This window comes from Callorhinus ursinus, unplaced genomic scaffold (genome assembly GCF_003265705.2).
Source record: "Callorhinus ursinus isolate GAN/ISIS: 27379988/994484 unplaced genomic scaffold, GSC_fseal_2.0 scaffold8, whole genome shotgun sequence".
Lineage (NCBI taxonomy): Eukaryota > Metazoa > Chordata > Mammalia > Carnivora > Otariidae > Callorhinus > Callorhinus ursinus.
Window position 1 is genome coordinate 62,404,787 of NW_027397070.1, and position 15,621 is coordinate 62,420,407.

The following is a 15,621-nucleotide window of genomic DNA, read 5'->3' on the forward strand; positions in this document are numbered from 1 at the left end:
TGTGTGTGTGTGTGTGTGTGTGTGTGTGTGTGTGTGTGTGTGTGTGTACGTACACCAGAGCGGAGGCTCTGCAACTTCAGGCAGCCACATTCCGCCCATCCTCACGGGGGCTCCTAAATGCAGAGAGATGTAGGGAATGATCATGTTGCCATATGGGAACGTGCAGGGGTGTGGGTCAGGACACTAATCTAGCCATGGGGGGAGGGGAGCAGAAGGGGAAGAGAGAGGGTTTCCGGAGGCCCATGTGGCTGAGCCACCAAGGGTCACCAGCATGGGCCACGAGGAGAATAGGCATTCCAGGCAGAAGGGACAACACAAGCAAAGGCAGGGGGAGGGGGGCCCCAGCATAACTGGGCAGCAGACATAGGTCTCAAAGAGGAGCTGACGTAAGGCAGAAAGCAGGGCAGACAGCTGGAGAGACAGCAGCCAGGGAATCTGGACGTGATCCTAAAGCAACAGGGTCCCGAGCCGAGGAGTGGTGGGGCCGGCTTTGAGTTTTGCAGTGACCCGTCTACTGGCATGCGAGGCCCAGGGGCTGAACTTGGAAAGGACAAGCCTGAGCAGCATGTCTGACATAGAGCTGGCATTAAGAGACATGGGTGCCAGACTCTGCCATTCGGGAGGGACCGAGTTACTGCCTGACCTCTGGCATGATTTGGCAGAGCCAGCGAAAGGAAACTGATGTGCTCTGCCCCTCAGCCTCATTGCTCTTCACACCTGTTATTTATTTTTTTTTAAGGATTTTATTTATTTATTTGAGAGAGAGAATGAGAGATAGACAGCACGAGAGGGAAGAGGGTCAGGGGGAGAAGGAGACCCCCTTGCTGAGCAGGGAGCCCAATGCAGGACTCGATCCCGGGACTCCAGGATCATGACCTGAGCCGAAGGCAGTCGCTTAACCAACTGAGCCACCCAGGCGCCCCACACCTGTTATTTAAACCCATGAGCTCAGGCTGGGGTGGTCAGGCCCTGACAGCACAGGGACTTCAGAAGAGAAGGGCAAGGTGTGAACACATGAGCACCAGACAGAAGCGAGGTGGCCTGGGGTCAAGGTCCAGACAGGCTGCGTGAGCCTGGCACAGACACTGCCCTCGCCAGGGCCCTGAGCACCAGCAGCAAACACAACGGGATGAGGGGACCGCTAGGGATGCACCCCCCGATATTCCAGAACTCCAGGCCAAATCAAACCGATGAGAAGCATCTCCAAAAGTGGTGGAACACGGACCACCTCTAGGTTGGTGGGAGTATAACTGGTTCAACTTTATGGGAAGACACTGGGCACCAGCCCAAATCAAGAATACATAAACTCAGCATTTCTATTCCCAGGTATTTATTCTACAGAATCCCCTGCGTGTGCACACAGATACGTGTACAAGGGCATTTCATCACTAAGGCATGTTCCAGAAACGTCAGCAGAGAGCTGGTTAAGGAAGGATTTAAGGCCAGGGGGCAGGCCAAAGGGCTGATGTGAAATCATTTCCAAGATCTACTGTCGGAACAATGGCTTTGAGGGGGGGGGAAGGAAGACCACCTTTGTTCACATACACAGAAGCCTCTGGAAAGGCTCAGGGCCCCGGGGAACCGATGGCTGTGCCCACGACGGGAAGTGGCTGGCTGGGCAGCAGAGGTCGGGGGAGACTCTGACATTACCAAAACCAGTCAGTCAGGACTGCTGAGCGCCACGCACAGATGACATGGGGAAAGCCACACCTAAGGAATCCACCAGAATCACAGGCCACGAGATGATGGTGATTCACTGTCCCAGATGGGGCATGAGGTGGGAGAAACACTGGAGCATTCATGAAGGGCACACCAAGCTTCCACGGAGCAGAACACCAGCAATAACCACCCCCACACCTATCCCTGCTGATGAACAGAACAGTCACAGAACAAGGGGCTCGAATGGGCCAAGAAGTCGGAGCACCCAGGCCCCAGCCTCCAGAATGAGTTGTACAGACTCAAACCACTGATGGGGCACAGGGGACCCCCTTTCCAGATGAGGGGAGGTGCTAAGACAGTGCCTGTGTGGGTCAGGGCTGGGCCTGAACTCCCCAAAGACAACAGGTTCTCCTGGGCGTGCGACACTGCATGCCCGCCTCAGTGTCCCTGATGGGCACCCCCATCCGGAAGCCAGATGCCCCCCATGACTGTCGGTCCACCTGGGTCATCTTCCCAGATGGTCTCATGTCATGTGCCTTGCTCAGCCACCCAGCGAGCAGCCTGAGTACGACAGTGTGGTCCTATGGGTGAGAAACTGTTGTTCACAGAGCAGACAGAAAAGTCCATGAAGAAATGAGCTCCCGCCAAAACAAAGGGGCGCCTGGGTGGCTCGGTCAGTTAAGTGTCTGCCTTCAGCTCAGGTCATGATCCCAGGATCCTGGGATCAAGCCCCACGTCCGGCTCTCTGCTCAGCGGGGAGCCTACTTCTCCCTCTCTCTCTGCCTCTCCACCTGCTTGTGGTCTCTCACTCTCAAATAAATAAAATCTTTAAAAAAAACAAAAACAAAAACATAACCCCAAATGCTGAGGAAGAAAGGGCTGGAAGTAAACAGAATGCTCTGTTATTTAAGATGGCAAATGCCTCCTCCCCACCTTTCCCAAGCCCCCCCGTGGAAAACAATCCCTCCCTCCCTGTCCCCAGCCTGCAGCACCAAACTTGTAAGCCCTCTCCATCGATCCCATCAGCAGGAGGCTGGCTCCAGACTGTTCACCTGACAAATGTCACATGCCCTATCACAGCGCCACGGCCCTACTCAGGTCCTCTGGAACCAGAAAAAGGCCCTGCGGGGCTGGGTACTGGTCAGAATGCATCCCCTCACCGGCCGACGCTAAACCAGGACAGACTAGCATCTCCATTCAGGGATCCCTGTGGGGGCCAGAGGGGGTCCCAGCAGTCACCTGGCCCAGCCATCAGAGCTGGGCAGCTGAGCAATGTGAGGACCAGACAGTGGCTGCCTGGTCCCCGGTCACGCAGCAGTCGGGCCCCGCACTCCTTAAGCACCTGTCTTAACACCCCTGTGCGCCCCCGCCACACGCGGGCCCCCATGGGCACTCCCCCTCCGTGCGAGCATCCCCATACATGCACAGGCTGCTCGAGTGAGCTGTGGAGCTGAGCTGCCCCTGCCCTCGGGCCACAGGCCTGCTCGGCCTGCCCCACCCACCCACCCTCACCCAGCCCTCCAGCCAGAGTTGAACTCTTCAGTTCCCAGAACAAGCCGAGGCTTCCCCAGAGCCCGCAGGCTCCGGGGCTTTGCTGGGTGTGCAAGTGTTATTCACAGAATTCGGGGTGCCCACACTGCTCAGTGGGCGGGGGGAGAGGGGGTTGGGGGTGGAAGAGGAGTCACTGGGAACCAGGGCAGGGTTTGCAGTACCAGGGGCCGCTCTAGCCAGAGACACCTGGGCCCCTCACCTCTGCACGCAGCGCCCCCAGCCGCAACCCCCGGCCTTCCCAGCTTCTAGCACAGGCTCCAGCTGCCATACCACACACGCACCACACACACATTACACCTCCTGGCAGTGACCCCTGGTGCTGAAGACGACAGTCTTCCCAGGACACTCTTCAACCCTACTCTAACCCGCAGCCATCGGGCATGTTCAGTTCCTACAAGCCACCCAGCCCCACCCCCACCGCCTTATTCAGGGTCCTCCGACCTCTGTGCCTGTCCTGCCAAAGGACACTGCCCGCTGGCCCGCTGCATGATCTCCCCTCCATCAACAGGACTTTTAGCCCTCAGCTCAAATGTCAACTCCTCAGAGAGGCTCAGGATGAGGTGATAAGAACTTCCCTGTTAATCACAAGCCTTGATTTTTCTTCTTTCTAGAATTTACCGTAACTAGAGACTGTGTTACATTTTCCTCTACTTGCTTGTGTTTTGTGTGCATTCCCTCCCTCCCTCCCCCCACAGCCCCCACACACAAATACAACTGTGCAGGGGCAGGGGCTGAGTCCAGCTGATCTGACTTTATTGATTACTGTATCCACCGTCTTTAAAGATTCCTGGTACACAGTAAGTGCTCAATTAAGACTTGCTGAATGAATGACATAATAATAGATCCTGGATGACTGATCTTTGAGATCAATGAACAGACTGAGAGACATGGGCCAGGTCAGGGGCTGGAAGCCAGGGGGTGTGGGAAGTAAGAGGCCTGAGACAGTGGACGCAGACCCCAGCAGCACGGGCTGTGCACAGAGGGGCTCAGGGAAGTCCTCGTGCCTCAGAGGACCAAGGTCAGCAGAGGCCAGCTTGGCTGGTGAGAGGCTTTGTGATTGACCACACGAAGGCGAAGGAAACCACAATGGCTTTATCATAAGCATGCAGCCCACGTAGCAAGTCAGGAAGTCATGGCCCCAAAACAGGCCAGGGGGAGAACAGACTAAGGTGACCTTTCTGTTGCAGGTGTTATTGAAATAAGAGTCCGTGAGACTTCAGACCTCCTGGTCTGAGACCCCAATAACCAAAACCCAGCTACTGTATCCAATGAGGCCTCCGTATCCACGCTTTTAAACCAGGAGGGGCTTCACTTACCAATGGAAGCCATCAGAGCCACTGTGCCCTGAGAAAGGCAGGGGTCTCAGCCAGGGGCGAATTTGCCCCCCCACCCTCAGGAGCCATTCAGCAATGTCTGGAGGCATTTTTGGTTGTCACAATTGAGGGTGGTGTCACTGGCATTAGCAGGTGGAGGCCAGGGATGCTGCTGAACATTGTACAATGCACAGGACAGCCCCATGATATAGAATCGTCCGGCCCAGCACGTCAACAGTGCCGGAGCTAAGGAATCCTGAAATCATGTGCATGAAAGTTCTTTCTTCAACCTTGGAAAACTTTATTATCAATAATGTTAGTATTTCTAAAACCCAACCCCTGTGCCATAAAACCCTGACTGTCCACACACAGCAGTGTGCTGGGTCAGAGCTCAGGCTTCCAGGGCAGCCGGCCCCGCCCCCCGCACCACCCAGGGCTGTGCGAAGTCCAGCTCTGCGGGGGGCTGGAAACAGGTTCATAAAGTCATGGGCCTGCCTGGGGGACCAGTCTTACTCTTGCCGCAGGAAAGGCCCTGCAGACGGCCGATGGCACTCAATGGCACCAACCTCCCCTCGGGAGAAAGAATGATTCACCACCACCGCCTGATCTGGGCACACAACGGGCAGACTGTGCAGCCATCTCCATCACCGGGGAAGTAGCCTTGTCACTGGGACAGGAGTCGTGAAGAGGCTGACCTCATGGCCTCCCCAGGACAGGACCTGTCCCCTGAGGCCAGGGTCACCAGCGAGGCCCAATTCTGCCTCCCCTGGCATCTGCTGGCTACTGTGCGGCCCCAGCTGTGTCAGAGGCAATTCCAGACGGTGACCTCTTCCCTCAGGTGGCCCTGAACTGCTGCCCGCCCCCCACAAGGGTCCGTCAGCTGCCAGCCAAAGCCGCTCTGAGGCATACTTGCAAGAGCGTGAGCTACAATCCTGCCTCTGTCGTGTTCTAACTGAGCAACCCCAGGCGACTGCCTGAACTTCCTTGGGCCTGTTTCCTTACCTGAAAAATGGGGAAGTAATTCCATTTTCCCAGGGACTGCCATCAGCACAAACTGAGATAAGAGATGTGGAGTGCCCAAAGCACAGGAGGCCGGCTCGGACTTGCTCGGGAAAGTGGCGGCCTCGCACAGGGCTCCATGGAGACCGCCCAAATCCCTCGCTGGCACCACCAGCCAGGAAGCCCACATGCCACTGAGCTCTGCTCCCACATACAAACTCACTGGATTTTTGTTAGGTTTAGATGTTATCTCCCGAATCAGGTTAGAAGGCCCAGAACAACAAAATCCGTGTTTCTTCTGCTTCCATTCCATCCCTCCAGCATGCGGCACAGAGCCCCGGGCTGGTGGCTGCCCAGTAAACATCTGAGGTGGACGGGGGTTGAGCCAACGCAGCTGTGAAATCATTTCTGAGCCCCAGGGGTTGGGGACAGAGCGGAGCCGTGGTCCCGGCAGTGATCACTGCTGCTCACGGCAACCGCCTTTTGGGCTGGGACGCCTCAGTTCTCAATGCCCCCATCCCACCCTGCCATTTGGCACGTTCCCGGGGTGGCAGGTGGAGCCCCCGGGGCCCCAGCGGGGTGGCCGGTGAGAGGCAGAGCCAGGCACAGTCCCTAAGTCCCCTGACCTCCACCCAGCCCTGCCTCCAAAGTCAGACCTCCAAAGCCAGCACGTTTCCGCTCCTGGCACAGAGGACACCTGCAATTTGGGGACATTTCCAGAATCACCACCTCGCTGACTAGAATCACGACTGAAACTCTTAGGTCGGCCGTGACGAGTAGTGCTAATCACAGAAACTAAGAGCCAGGGCGCACTTCGTGGGGTTCTCCTCCTTCTGCCACAACAACCTGTCTGCAGCTGCCCCGTCACCCCAGCTCCCAGACATGCAGCGGGGCCCCAGCCAAGCCTCCGATGATGGGGGCCGCAGGGTAGAAATAAGCCTGTGCCGGGCTGGAGGAGCCGCTTGTTATTGGAGCGAGGCCCAGCCCGACCTGACAGACTGGAGCAGGAGGGTCATGGAAAGCCGACCCCTCTGGTTGCCAGAGGAAACTGGAGTCCGCTGCTAGACTGGAAGGCAGGCGCAGGTCACACACGGGCCAGGGCCAGCAGAGGCCCCGCCTGGGCTCCAGGATCAACAAGCCCACGTGCCCAGTGCTCCGAGCGCCTGGCACAGTTAGCACACTCAGTCCTCCTGCAGCCCTGGGAGGCAGGGACGCCGACTGCCCCTATTTTATAGATAAGGGAACTGAAGCACAGCAGAAATGAAAAGACACTCCCCAAGGCCAGCCAGAGAGAAGTGGTGGGGAGAGTTCTGGACCCGGGCAACAGGCTCTGACATCAGTGTTCCTAACCATCGCGCTCTGGGGGACGAGAGACCAAAGGAGAAAGAAGGCAAATCCGCGGGCTCCAGATCTCTACACGTGAGGTACAAGGACGGCTGCGGGGAAGATACACAAATGACCAGAAACGTACACAAAGAGCTGTGACATCATCGGCTACCAAGGAAATCTAAATCTAAACCCCAACATGCCACTTCACACCCACTAGGACAGCTAAAATCAAAGTCAGATTAAGTGCCGGCGAGGATGCCGAGACACTGAAACCTTTATGCACTGCCGGTGGGGATGCAAAACAGGGCCACACGAGGAAAACCAGGCTGGTGGTCCCGCAACCACGGAAACAGCTACCACGTGACCCAGCAGTGCCCCCAACTCCTGCGTGTATTCCCACAAGAAATTAAAATGTGTACATAAAAGCTTATAGCCGTGTTTTCTTTTTTTTAAGAGAGGGAGAGAGAAAGAGAGAGAGAGAGGCGCCTGGGGTGGCTCAGTCGGCTAAGCGTCTGCCTTCGGCTCAGGTCATGGGATCGAGCCCTAGGTTGGGCTCCCCACAGTGGGGAGTGTGCTTCTCCCTCTCCCTCTGCCCCTCCCCCTGCTCATGCTCTCCATCTCTCTCTGAAATAAATAAAATCTTAAAAAAAAAAAGAGGGGGGGAGAGAGAGAGAGAGAGAGAGAGGCAGAGGGAGAGACAGAATCTTAAGTGGACTCCATGCCTAGCATGGAGCCCAACACGGGGCTCTCAATCTCACAACCATGAGATCATGACCTGAGTGGAAATCAAGAGTCAGACGCTTCACCGACTGAGCCACCCAGGCGCCCCAGCAGTGTTATTCTTGATAGTCAGAACATGGAAACCCATCACCTGATGACTGGACACACAATGTGGCGTATCCAAATGGAACGTGATTCAGCCATCGAAAGGAAGGAAGTGCCAATTCACACTACGACACAGATGAGCCTTGAAAACCTTATGCGAAGCGCAAGAGGCAAGTCACAGCAGTCAAGTATCACATGATTCCACTCACAAAGTCTAGAACAAGGAAAGCCATAGAGACAGAAAGTGTTAGTTGCTAGGGCCAGCAAGGGAGATGAGAGTCAAAGATTCGGGTTTTTTGGGGGGAATGACAAAAATGTCCTAAAATGGACTGCATGGATCTATGAATACGCTAAAACCCATCAGACTATATACTTTAAATGAGTGAATGGTATGGTCTGTGAGTTATATCTCAATAAGCCTGTTTTTCAAGCTTAAGGGGTGGAGGATGAGGAGCCAGGGTACTGGAGGTTGATTCACAAAGCTGTTTCCTTTCGGGTAAAACCAATGGGCAAAGTGTGCATTCGCTGCCTGCATCCACAAGGTGAGGAAGGAGCTCCCTTCCTAGATGCATTTCATACAATCAGACGGCTAGCTGGGACCCGACAGGTGAGCATGGGCCAATGGGCGCCTGTCACAGCTGAAGGATCCCAGGGGCATGAGCTCTCTCTTCACTGCAGAAATTGCCAGGCTCCGATGACTCTGGTGTCCTCACTACTCAGAGTTCATCTTGCCTTGGCCAACGGCCCCCTCCTAAGCAGGGCTTCTCTCATGCCAGTGAAATCTGATCTTATTGCCCTCACCCCTGGCCTGCAGGATAAAGTCCAAGCTCCACAGCCTGGCAAGAAAAAGCCCTCTCTCTCCAACCCGTTCATCCTGCAGTTCCCCAGCCCTCAGAGGCATCCCCACATGCACCCGACAGGCAGCACCATCTGCCTCATGAACCTTCCCGGTGTCCTGCTTCGAAATGCACCCCCCCCCCCCCGTCCCGGAGCCATTTGCTCCCTCCTCTGACCCACCAGGGCATCCTGCACTGAGCCAGTACCGACAATGCTCCTTCCCTTCACAAACACACAGGCACAATTCCTACGTAGCAGGGATCATGTGCGGCAATGTGGATCCCCGGTGAGCTTGATGAGGATGTGACCCCTGCCCCCACGCAGCTAACCCCCAGATGGACAGACAGACAGAAGCAACCGCTACAGCATCGTGCACTTCCCAACAGTGGAAAGGAAAAGCAGCATGTTATGAGGGCCTAGGATGGTGGGTGTATCCTTAGAGAGATCACCACGGAGGCCTGCCTGAGGGAGGGGCACCTGAGCTGAGATCTGGGGGTGAAGATCTCCCCAAGCACGAGGACAGCTGGGGCAAAGGCACTGAGGTGGGCAAGAGAGCAGAGCCTGAAGGACAGGTGGGCCAAGGTGAGGCTGTGGGGGGAGGCCACGGCCAGATCACACAGGTCTCAGAGGCCTGGTTCAAGACTGAATGAAGTCTTTGTTATCACTGCAAAGAGAAGGCACAGAATGGTCTGATGCCAGGACATGCAGTGATCAGGTCTGCGTTTGCCCTAACTCATCACTCGGGGCTGTGGGGGCAGTTCCCGGTTTCCTCATCGGCCTCCCCTCCGGACCTAGTGTTTGTGGAACATTTAACAATCTTCCAACTAATCAAGATAGGGGAAGAGGGGTCAGTTTAGACTCAAACCCCCTTCTTCCAAGCTCCTTCAGGGAAAGGCCCAGGAAGATCCTCGCATGCCCCATAGAGCACAATCACTGTAGCCCCTCTGGGCGATTCTGAGACTGGAAGGGGCAGCAGAAGGAGGACTGCCCCTGGCCACTCCACACAGGTTACCCTGGGTGCCACAGTGAGAAGGGTCTCCTTGCTCCCCTGGGGAAACAGGTCGAGAGGCCAGAGTAACCCTGCACATGGGGACAGGGACCCTCCCAACACCCCAGGTCCACTCGCCCCCAGGGGCAGGGCCCCCCAGGTCTGTTCAGTGATAGACAACTCTCGGACAGAGCCACGGCAGCACCAGGCTGCTGGCTCTACATGAACCCTGGTGCAGAAAAACAACTGAATCATCCTGATGATTCTCCAAGCAAAGCTCTCTTGGGGCCAATATTTAAAAAAAAAGAAAAAAAAAAGGCTTGGGGGGGGTGGTTTCTATGGCACCAGCTTTAGTGATCTGCCATGAACCCCAGGCCTACACCCTCCAACCTGTCCTCAAAGGCAGCTAGGAAAAAGGCATAACCTCTCAGCTCGGAGAATTCCTTTCCATCCCAGGCTAGAGCTTCATGGAAGCATCCCAGGGACAGAATGCTTTAGGGCTGTCGGGAAGACCTCAGAGACACCTTTTCCTCAGCTCACTTCTCCTAGGACCTGAGTACAGCATCCGGAGAAGGCCCTTCAAGATGAGCCCCCTCTGGGCCAAACCATCTTCCTCTGTTTGCTTATTCACAACAAATGGCAGAAAAGCCAGCTTCGCAAACCCAAGCCCCAGGCTCAGATTCCCTTCTACTGACGCTGTGCTCCCTACCCACCCAAGCCAACGTCTCCTTGTTAAAGTCTTGCATGAATATTAAAACAAGAAACTGAAAATAAGTGGCGTGACCAAGGTCAAGTGCCAGTGTATCTGGTCCGGCTCCGAACCGTACAGCAGAGCGGGTGACCAGGTCAGAGCTGAGAGTGGAGGAGGAAGGCCCGAGTGTAGCCGAGCAGGCCTCTTCCCCTGGCCCTCACCCGGTGTCCCTCAGTACTTCTCTTCGCCAGCCCCCGCCTGTCTCCTCTCTTCCTGGGGCCTCTGGAAAGCTCAGCCTGTCACCCTTTTCCCCAAAGGATTGTTCTCTTCACAAAGGAGGAAACGTCCCGGCCTTATCAGATATCCGGCTTCATGCTCGAGCACAGAGTGCAGTGAAAATTTATCCCAAAAATACCAAGGCTGGAAGGTTACACTGAGGTCACCTCAGTCATCTGAGGGCCGGCTGAATGTGCACACCTCCTGGCAGGGACAGACTCCAGGGACCCAGTCAAGACTTCCCTGGGAAATGCACGTGGTGGCTGAAACCCTGAAGCCACACGTCCCCAGATCCCCCCCTGCCATGTTCTCTCACCGTAACCCTGTCTTCTACCAAGACCGGAACACGGGGACCCAGTTCTCCTTCACTGTTCAGCCACCACCTGCCCTGGGCTGTGGGCGGTGTGTGTGTTTATGGGAAGTGAGGGATGGGAGCCCCCCCCAGGGCACTGAGGCTGGCTGGGGGCTACCACTCTTGAGGCAGGAGAACAGCAGAAACACAGTAATGCGGGCAGCGCTGAAGTCCTAGCAGCAGGAGCAGAGTGTCTGCACACTCAGCAAACATTAGGAACCTCTACGTACACGGACATTTACTGCTCTCAGCAACCTCACCGTCCTAAGGACTACAGGAACTATCAACATCCCCATTTCACAGAAGAGAAAACTAAGGCTCACGGAGGTCACACGACTGAAGCGGCCTTGACCTTCTACTGAGCACTGCAAGAAGCACTTCACAGGCATGGCGTCGTGTGCGCTGACCAACGTTGTATGGGGTTTCCTGGTCCTGATACCATTTTACAAATAAGAAAATGGAGTCTCAGCGAGGTCACAGAGGAGCCTGAACGCGCCTTTCGCAAGGCCTCCAGCCCTACAAAAGCACAAAAGACTTCGGGCCACAGGCAAGGCAAAGGCCCTGGAGGACACGACATGGGGAGAGCACCCCCACCCCGGGCAGGGGGGTCACCAGCAGGGCCATGAGCAGGCCACAGCTGCTTCTGGGCTACTGTGCACAAGGGAAGTGGGGCTCCGTGGCAGAGCTAGCCAAGCAGGGGGGAAGAGCCGTGGGCAGGCAAGCAAGGGAGGCTGAGGTCACAACCCCGGACACATGGGGGAAAGAAAATGCTGTCAGCGGGAGGGCTACTGTGTGGCCAAGGAGGCTAAGGAGAGTCCCCTTTGTGAGGATGCAGGACAGGAGGTCAAATCTCCAATTATCACACGCTGAAAAGCGCGCTCAAGCATCCCCTCCCACCAGGGAGGCCCTCCATGTTGGCTACATTTTCACTGATAATATGACTTTGTTTTTCATGGGGATGAATCACGTTCTTGTCTACAACACAGAAAACACAGGGCAAGTCAGTGGGGGCAAAGGCAGCACCTCCCAAAGTGGCGGGTGGGTCACTGCGGGGTCAAGCCCGTGGGGTGGGGCCAGTGGGGGATGGGGCAGGGATGTGGCAACAGCCAAGCCGACTCAGTCCGTGCTCAGAGACAAGCACACGGGGGTCCAAGCAATGAGCTCAGAGAGGGGTTCTCCACCAAGGCAGGACTCAGGGAGCTGGTAAGGCTGTTCTACTTCAATGGCCCCCAGGGGACCCTCCTCAACACAAGACAGGAGGGTCCCAGCCCCGGTGCCAACTTGGAACCAGTGACCGTGAGTGTGTGTGCTGCAAGTGTGGAGGCCGTATCTGGACTCGGCAGCACTCTGATCAGCAGAGCACGTCTATACAGGCTGGGAGCAGCGGGCCTGCCCACCACGCCCTGGCTGGATCCCATTTGACACCCGAGGAGACTGAGGCCCTGGCGGGGAAGTGCCGACCCACAAACAAGCCCAGGTCTTGGGAGCAGCACAACCACGACCCCGGACTACACGGCAAGACAGCTGCTACAGCTCTTGAAACATGCAGGGCCATTCTTGGGCCCTCCCTCCTCACCGTCCTCGCTCACCTGGAACCTGTGCACCAGCTCCAGGGACCGGCTGTCGTTCTGGTCGGCTTCGAGGATGACATCGGTCAGCTTGTGGATGATGACGTCCAGCGGGCCCTGCTCCTCAATCGGCCGGCTGAGGTTCAGCTGCCAGGGCGGTGGCGGCGGTGGCGGGGGGGAGAGAAAGAACAACTTCAGCACCGGAGCCCACTGCCCCGCTGTCTCCCCCATCCCACCCCTGCACGTCCCTGCAACACTGGGACAGGAGGCAGGAGGGAGGTTGGCGCTCATGGGAAATACAAACGGGACGAAGGGCACAAACCCACTGAGATTCCAGAACGCCTCCAGGACAGGCCCTGAGTCTGCATTTCTGTCCCCGAGCCCCATGCTACCCCCGGATACTGAAGACGCACACGTGGAACCAAGGCAACTACCAGTTAGGCGAGCGTCACCGTGAAATCACTGTATGGAGAAAACATTTACTGGACATGCGCCATCTGATCAATGACCTCGGTTTTTCAGGTCGGGAAACCAGGGCTCTGCAAGTTGAAGCCAAATGACTGAAGTCACACGGCCAGGTCTAAACTGAGACCTAGGCAGCTACTCTTCCCACGAAATGACACAGTCTCAGCAGAGCTGTGATCTTCACGCACCTGAGAGGCCCGGCTCTGAGCGACGGGCAGCTTGCACTTCACACTGAAATCAGGGCTGATCACAGCCACCGGGAGGGAATGCGGGGCGGCCTGGGCCCCACCAGGCCCTGCTGGCCCTGCTCCACGGGTGGCTCTGTTTATTTTTTCAAGAACACGGAGGTTAAGAAGATCGCGTCCCAAGGGAGCCAGGGCTGCCCAGCTGACATACCGTCGGCATCACCTGACCCCAAGACAGGAGCACCTGCAACAGCCGGGCAGCCCAACACCATGCTTCCTGACCCGCCAGATGTCTGCCGACCGGCACATGGCCGCCACCACCTGCTAGGCCAGTCCCCCGGAGGCAGCGGCGCCAGCCCAGCACCTGGCTGACCCCCCGGACGGCCTCAGGAGAGGCCCGAGAGAGCCACCAGCCCCACCCCTACGTGCATCCCCGCGTAAGTGGGGCTCCCTCCAGGATTCCAGGCTGTTTCCAAGTTGTTAGTAAAGAAATCACAAAGACAGCTACGAATGTCCACTCTGGGTAGGCATCACGCTAGAAGCTAAGTTTTTATTTTCCAACCACATGATGCGAAGTGATTTTACAAATGAGGAGGGTGGGGAATGCGGACTTCTGGAACCCCCGCCTCCCCCCCAGATCTAACAGTGACAAAGTGGCGGCGCTCGGATGCAGATCTGAAGCTGGGCTTGCCATCCAGTGCTCCCGCCCTTCTGGGCCCTGCGAGGCGGCGCTCTGGAGCCACGACCACCTGGCCACCCTGTCCTCTGGCTTCTGGCCGCGCGGACAATGGAGACACACGGGAAGATGGGAGAGAGGGGGAAAGAGCCATCGGGGTGTCTGTTCCCACCAACCTCACACCCCCGCCATCAGGCAAGCAGCCCCTCTCCCAAGGCCTCCGCTATTTCAGGGCTCCCGTACCACCTCCACTCCCCCACCCCCCGCCGACCCCTCGGGCCTGGGGTGGTGACAGCTCGCCACGCTGTGGGGGCTGTACCACATCTCGCTGGCTGCTTTGACCCAGCCCACACCTTGTCATCCTCTCTTAGTTAAACTCTTGTCTAGTCAAACCTTCCGAAAGTACCAGCTCTTTCCAGGTGGTATCCTTAACTCCTTTTTTTTTGCCTGCCAGAAAAGGTGTTAAGGGATTTCCCCTATTAAAAACAAACAAACAAACAAAAAATCCCACGGACCTCACAATAATACTGAAGGAGCTTCTTTCTTCCCACCCCATGGTGACTAGCCTGTATATAACCCAAAACAAAAGCCAGACTAGCTGAGAAGCTGGCCATTCCTTCTAGGGCTCCTGGATGGGGAAGCGAAGCAGCACTCGCCGTCCTCACAGCAAGCCCCGGAGCAGAGGGTGACATTCCCACTGTCACAGACCAGGACACCACGAGCCCAGAGAAGAGAAGTCACCGGGCAAGGCCTTGTGGTTGGGAAGCGGCCCAGCTGGGGCCTGGATGGAGGCCGAACAGCAACACCTGCGGGCTGAGCCTGCAGCCGAGCTGCCAGGTGTCCTGGGCCTGTGCACCAGCCTGGCTCCTCAGCCCCCCTGGGCCTCTGTTTCCCCTTCGAGAGACACAGGAACTTGTGAGGACCCTTCTGGGTCTGCCTGTGGGTTCGGTATTACGTTCCCATCCAAACCCACTTTCCAGGAAAACAAAACAAGAAACAGAATTTGAAGGAAGGGGAGCAAAGCCAGTGGGAAGTGGTAACCTGGGCAAAGAAGAGCAAATTCTCAAAAGATTCCACAGACACAAACCCACTTTGGCTGTAACCTGTGGCGCCACCGTGACGGGAACCACAAACAAGAGGCCCATCTTTTCAGACTGAGGCAGCTAGGAACGGCAGAGAACCGGGTCACACGCGTGAAGCTCCATCCCCATCAGCACGCACATCTCCAGAGAGAAGCTGCTGGGTCTCCTGTGCAGCATGAGGAGACAGAAACATGTCCCAGTGGGCGTGGGGAAAGGGGATGCCCCTGGCTCGTCCCAGCCTGGCACCAGCCTCAGGCCTACAGACCTGACAAGCACGGGCTGTTTGGAAAACAAGCTCTCCGCATTCCCAGCCGCTCCACTGAAGGTAAACAGTTGAGTTCTGGAAGCTGGCCACCTCCCTTTGTATATTTTCCAAGCATTTTTATGCCAGTAAAACCCTTTCATGAGAACAGCAACTTGGGACACACATCAGGACTGGTCTGGTCCTGGCTTGGCTCTCACTGCAGCATCTTTGCTGAGACCTGACTGGAGTTGCTGGTGGCTCCAGAAGGCTCTCCAGCATGGCTTCTCCTCAAGTGGCCAGATAAGCCACATTCGCCCTGAAGGGTCTATCCTCCTGCAAAGACCTCAGGGGGACTTCAGTCTCTCCCTGCTGGCTGGGAAGGAGAAGGTGGGCCCTCTGGGGCTGCCACCCAGGAGGGGAGCTCAGGCAGGGTCTAGGCACACTGTGGGAGAGTAGGCCGGCTCCCAAGAACCCAGGACACTGCAGAGGAGGGGACCCTGGTGGGCCAGACTTCATTTCGCAGACGGGGTGGGGTGGGGAGGGGGGCTCGGACGGAAGGGACCTCGTTTCAACTGTCATTT

At 56.7% G+C, this 15,621-nt stretch overlaps 1 protein-coding gene across 4 annotated transcripts in view; it reads right to left on the reverse strand.

The window, feature by feature from the left end:
• Window positions 1-15,621, reverse strand: part of ITPK1 (inositol-tetrakisphosphate 1-kinase) — a 172,054-nt gene that overhangs the window by 57,728 nt on the left and 98,705 nt on the right. For all 4 annotated transcript variants that reach the window (XM_073895804.1, XM_025869437.2, XM_025869438.2 and 1 more), the window contains one exon: window positions 12,410-12,535. In XM_073895804.1, the coding sequence (XP_073751905.1) occupies window positions 12,410-12,535 (126 nt within the window). The remainder of the gene's footprint in view (window positions 1-12,409; window positions 12,536-15,621) is intronic.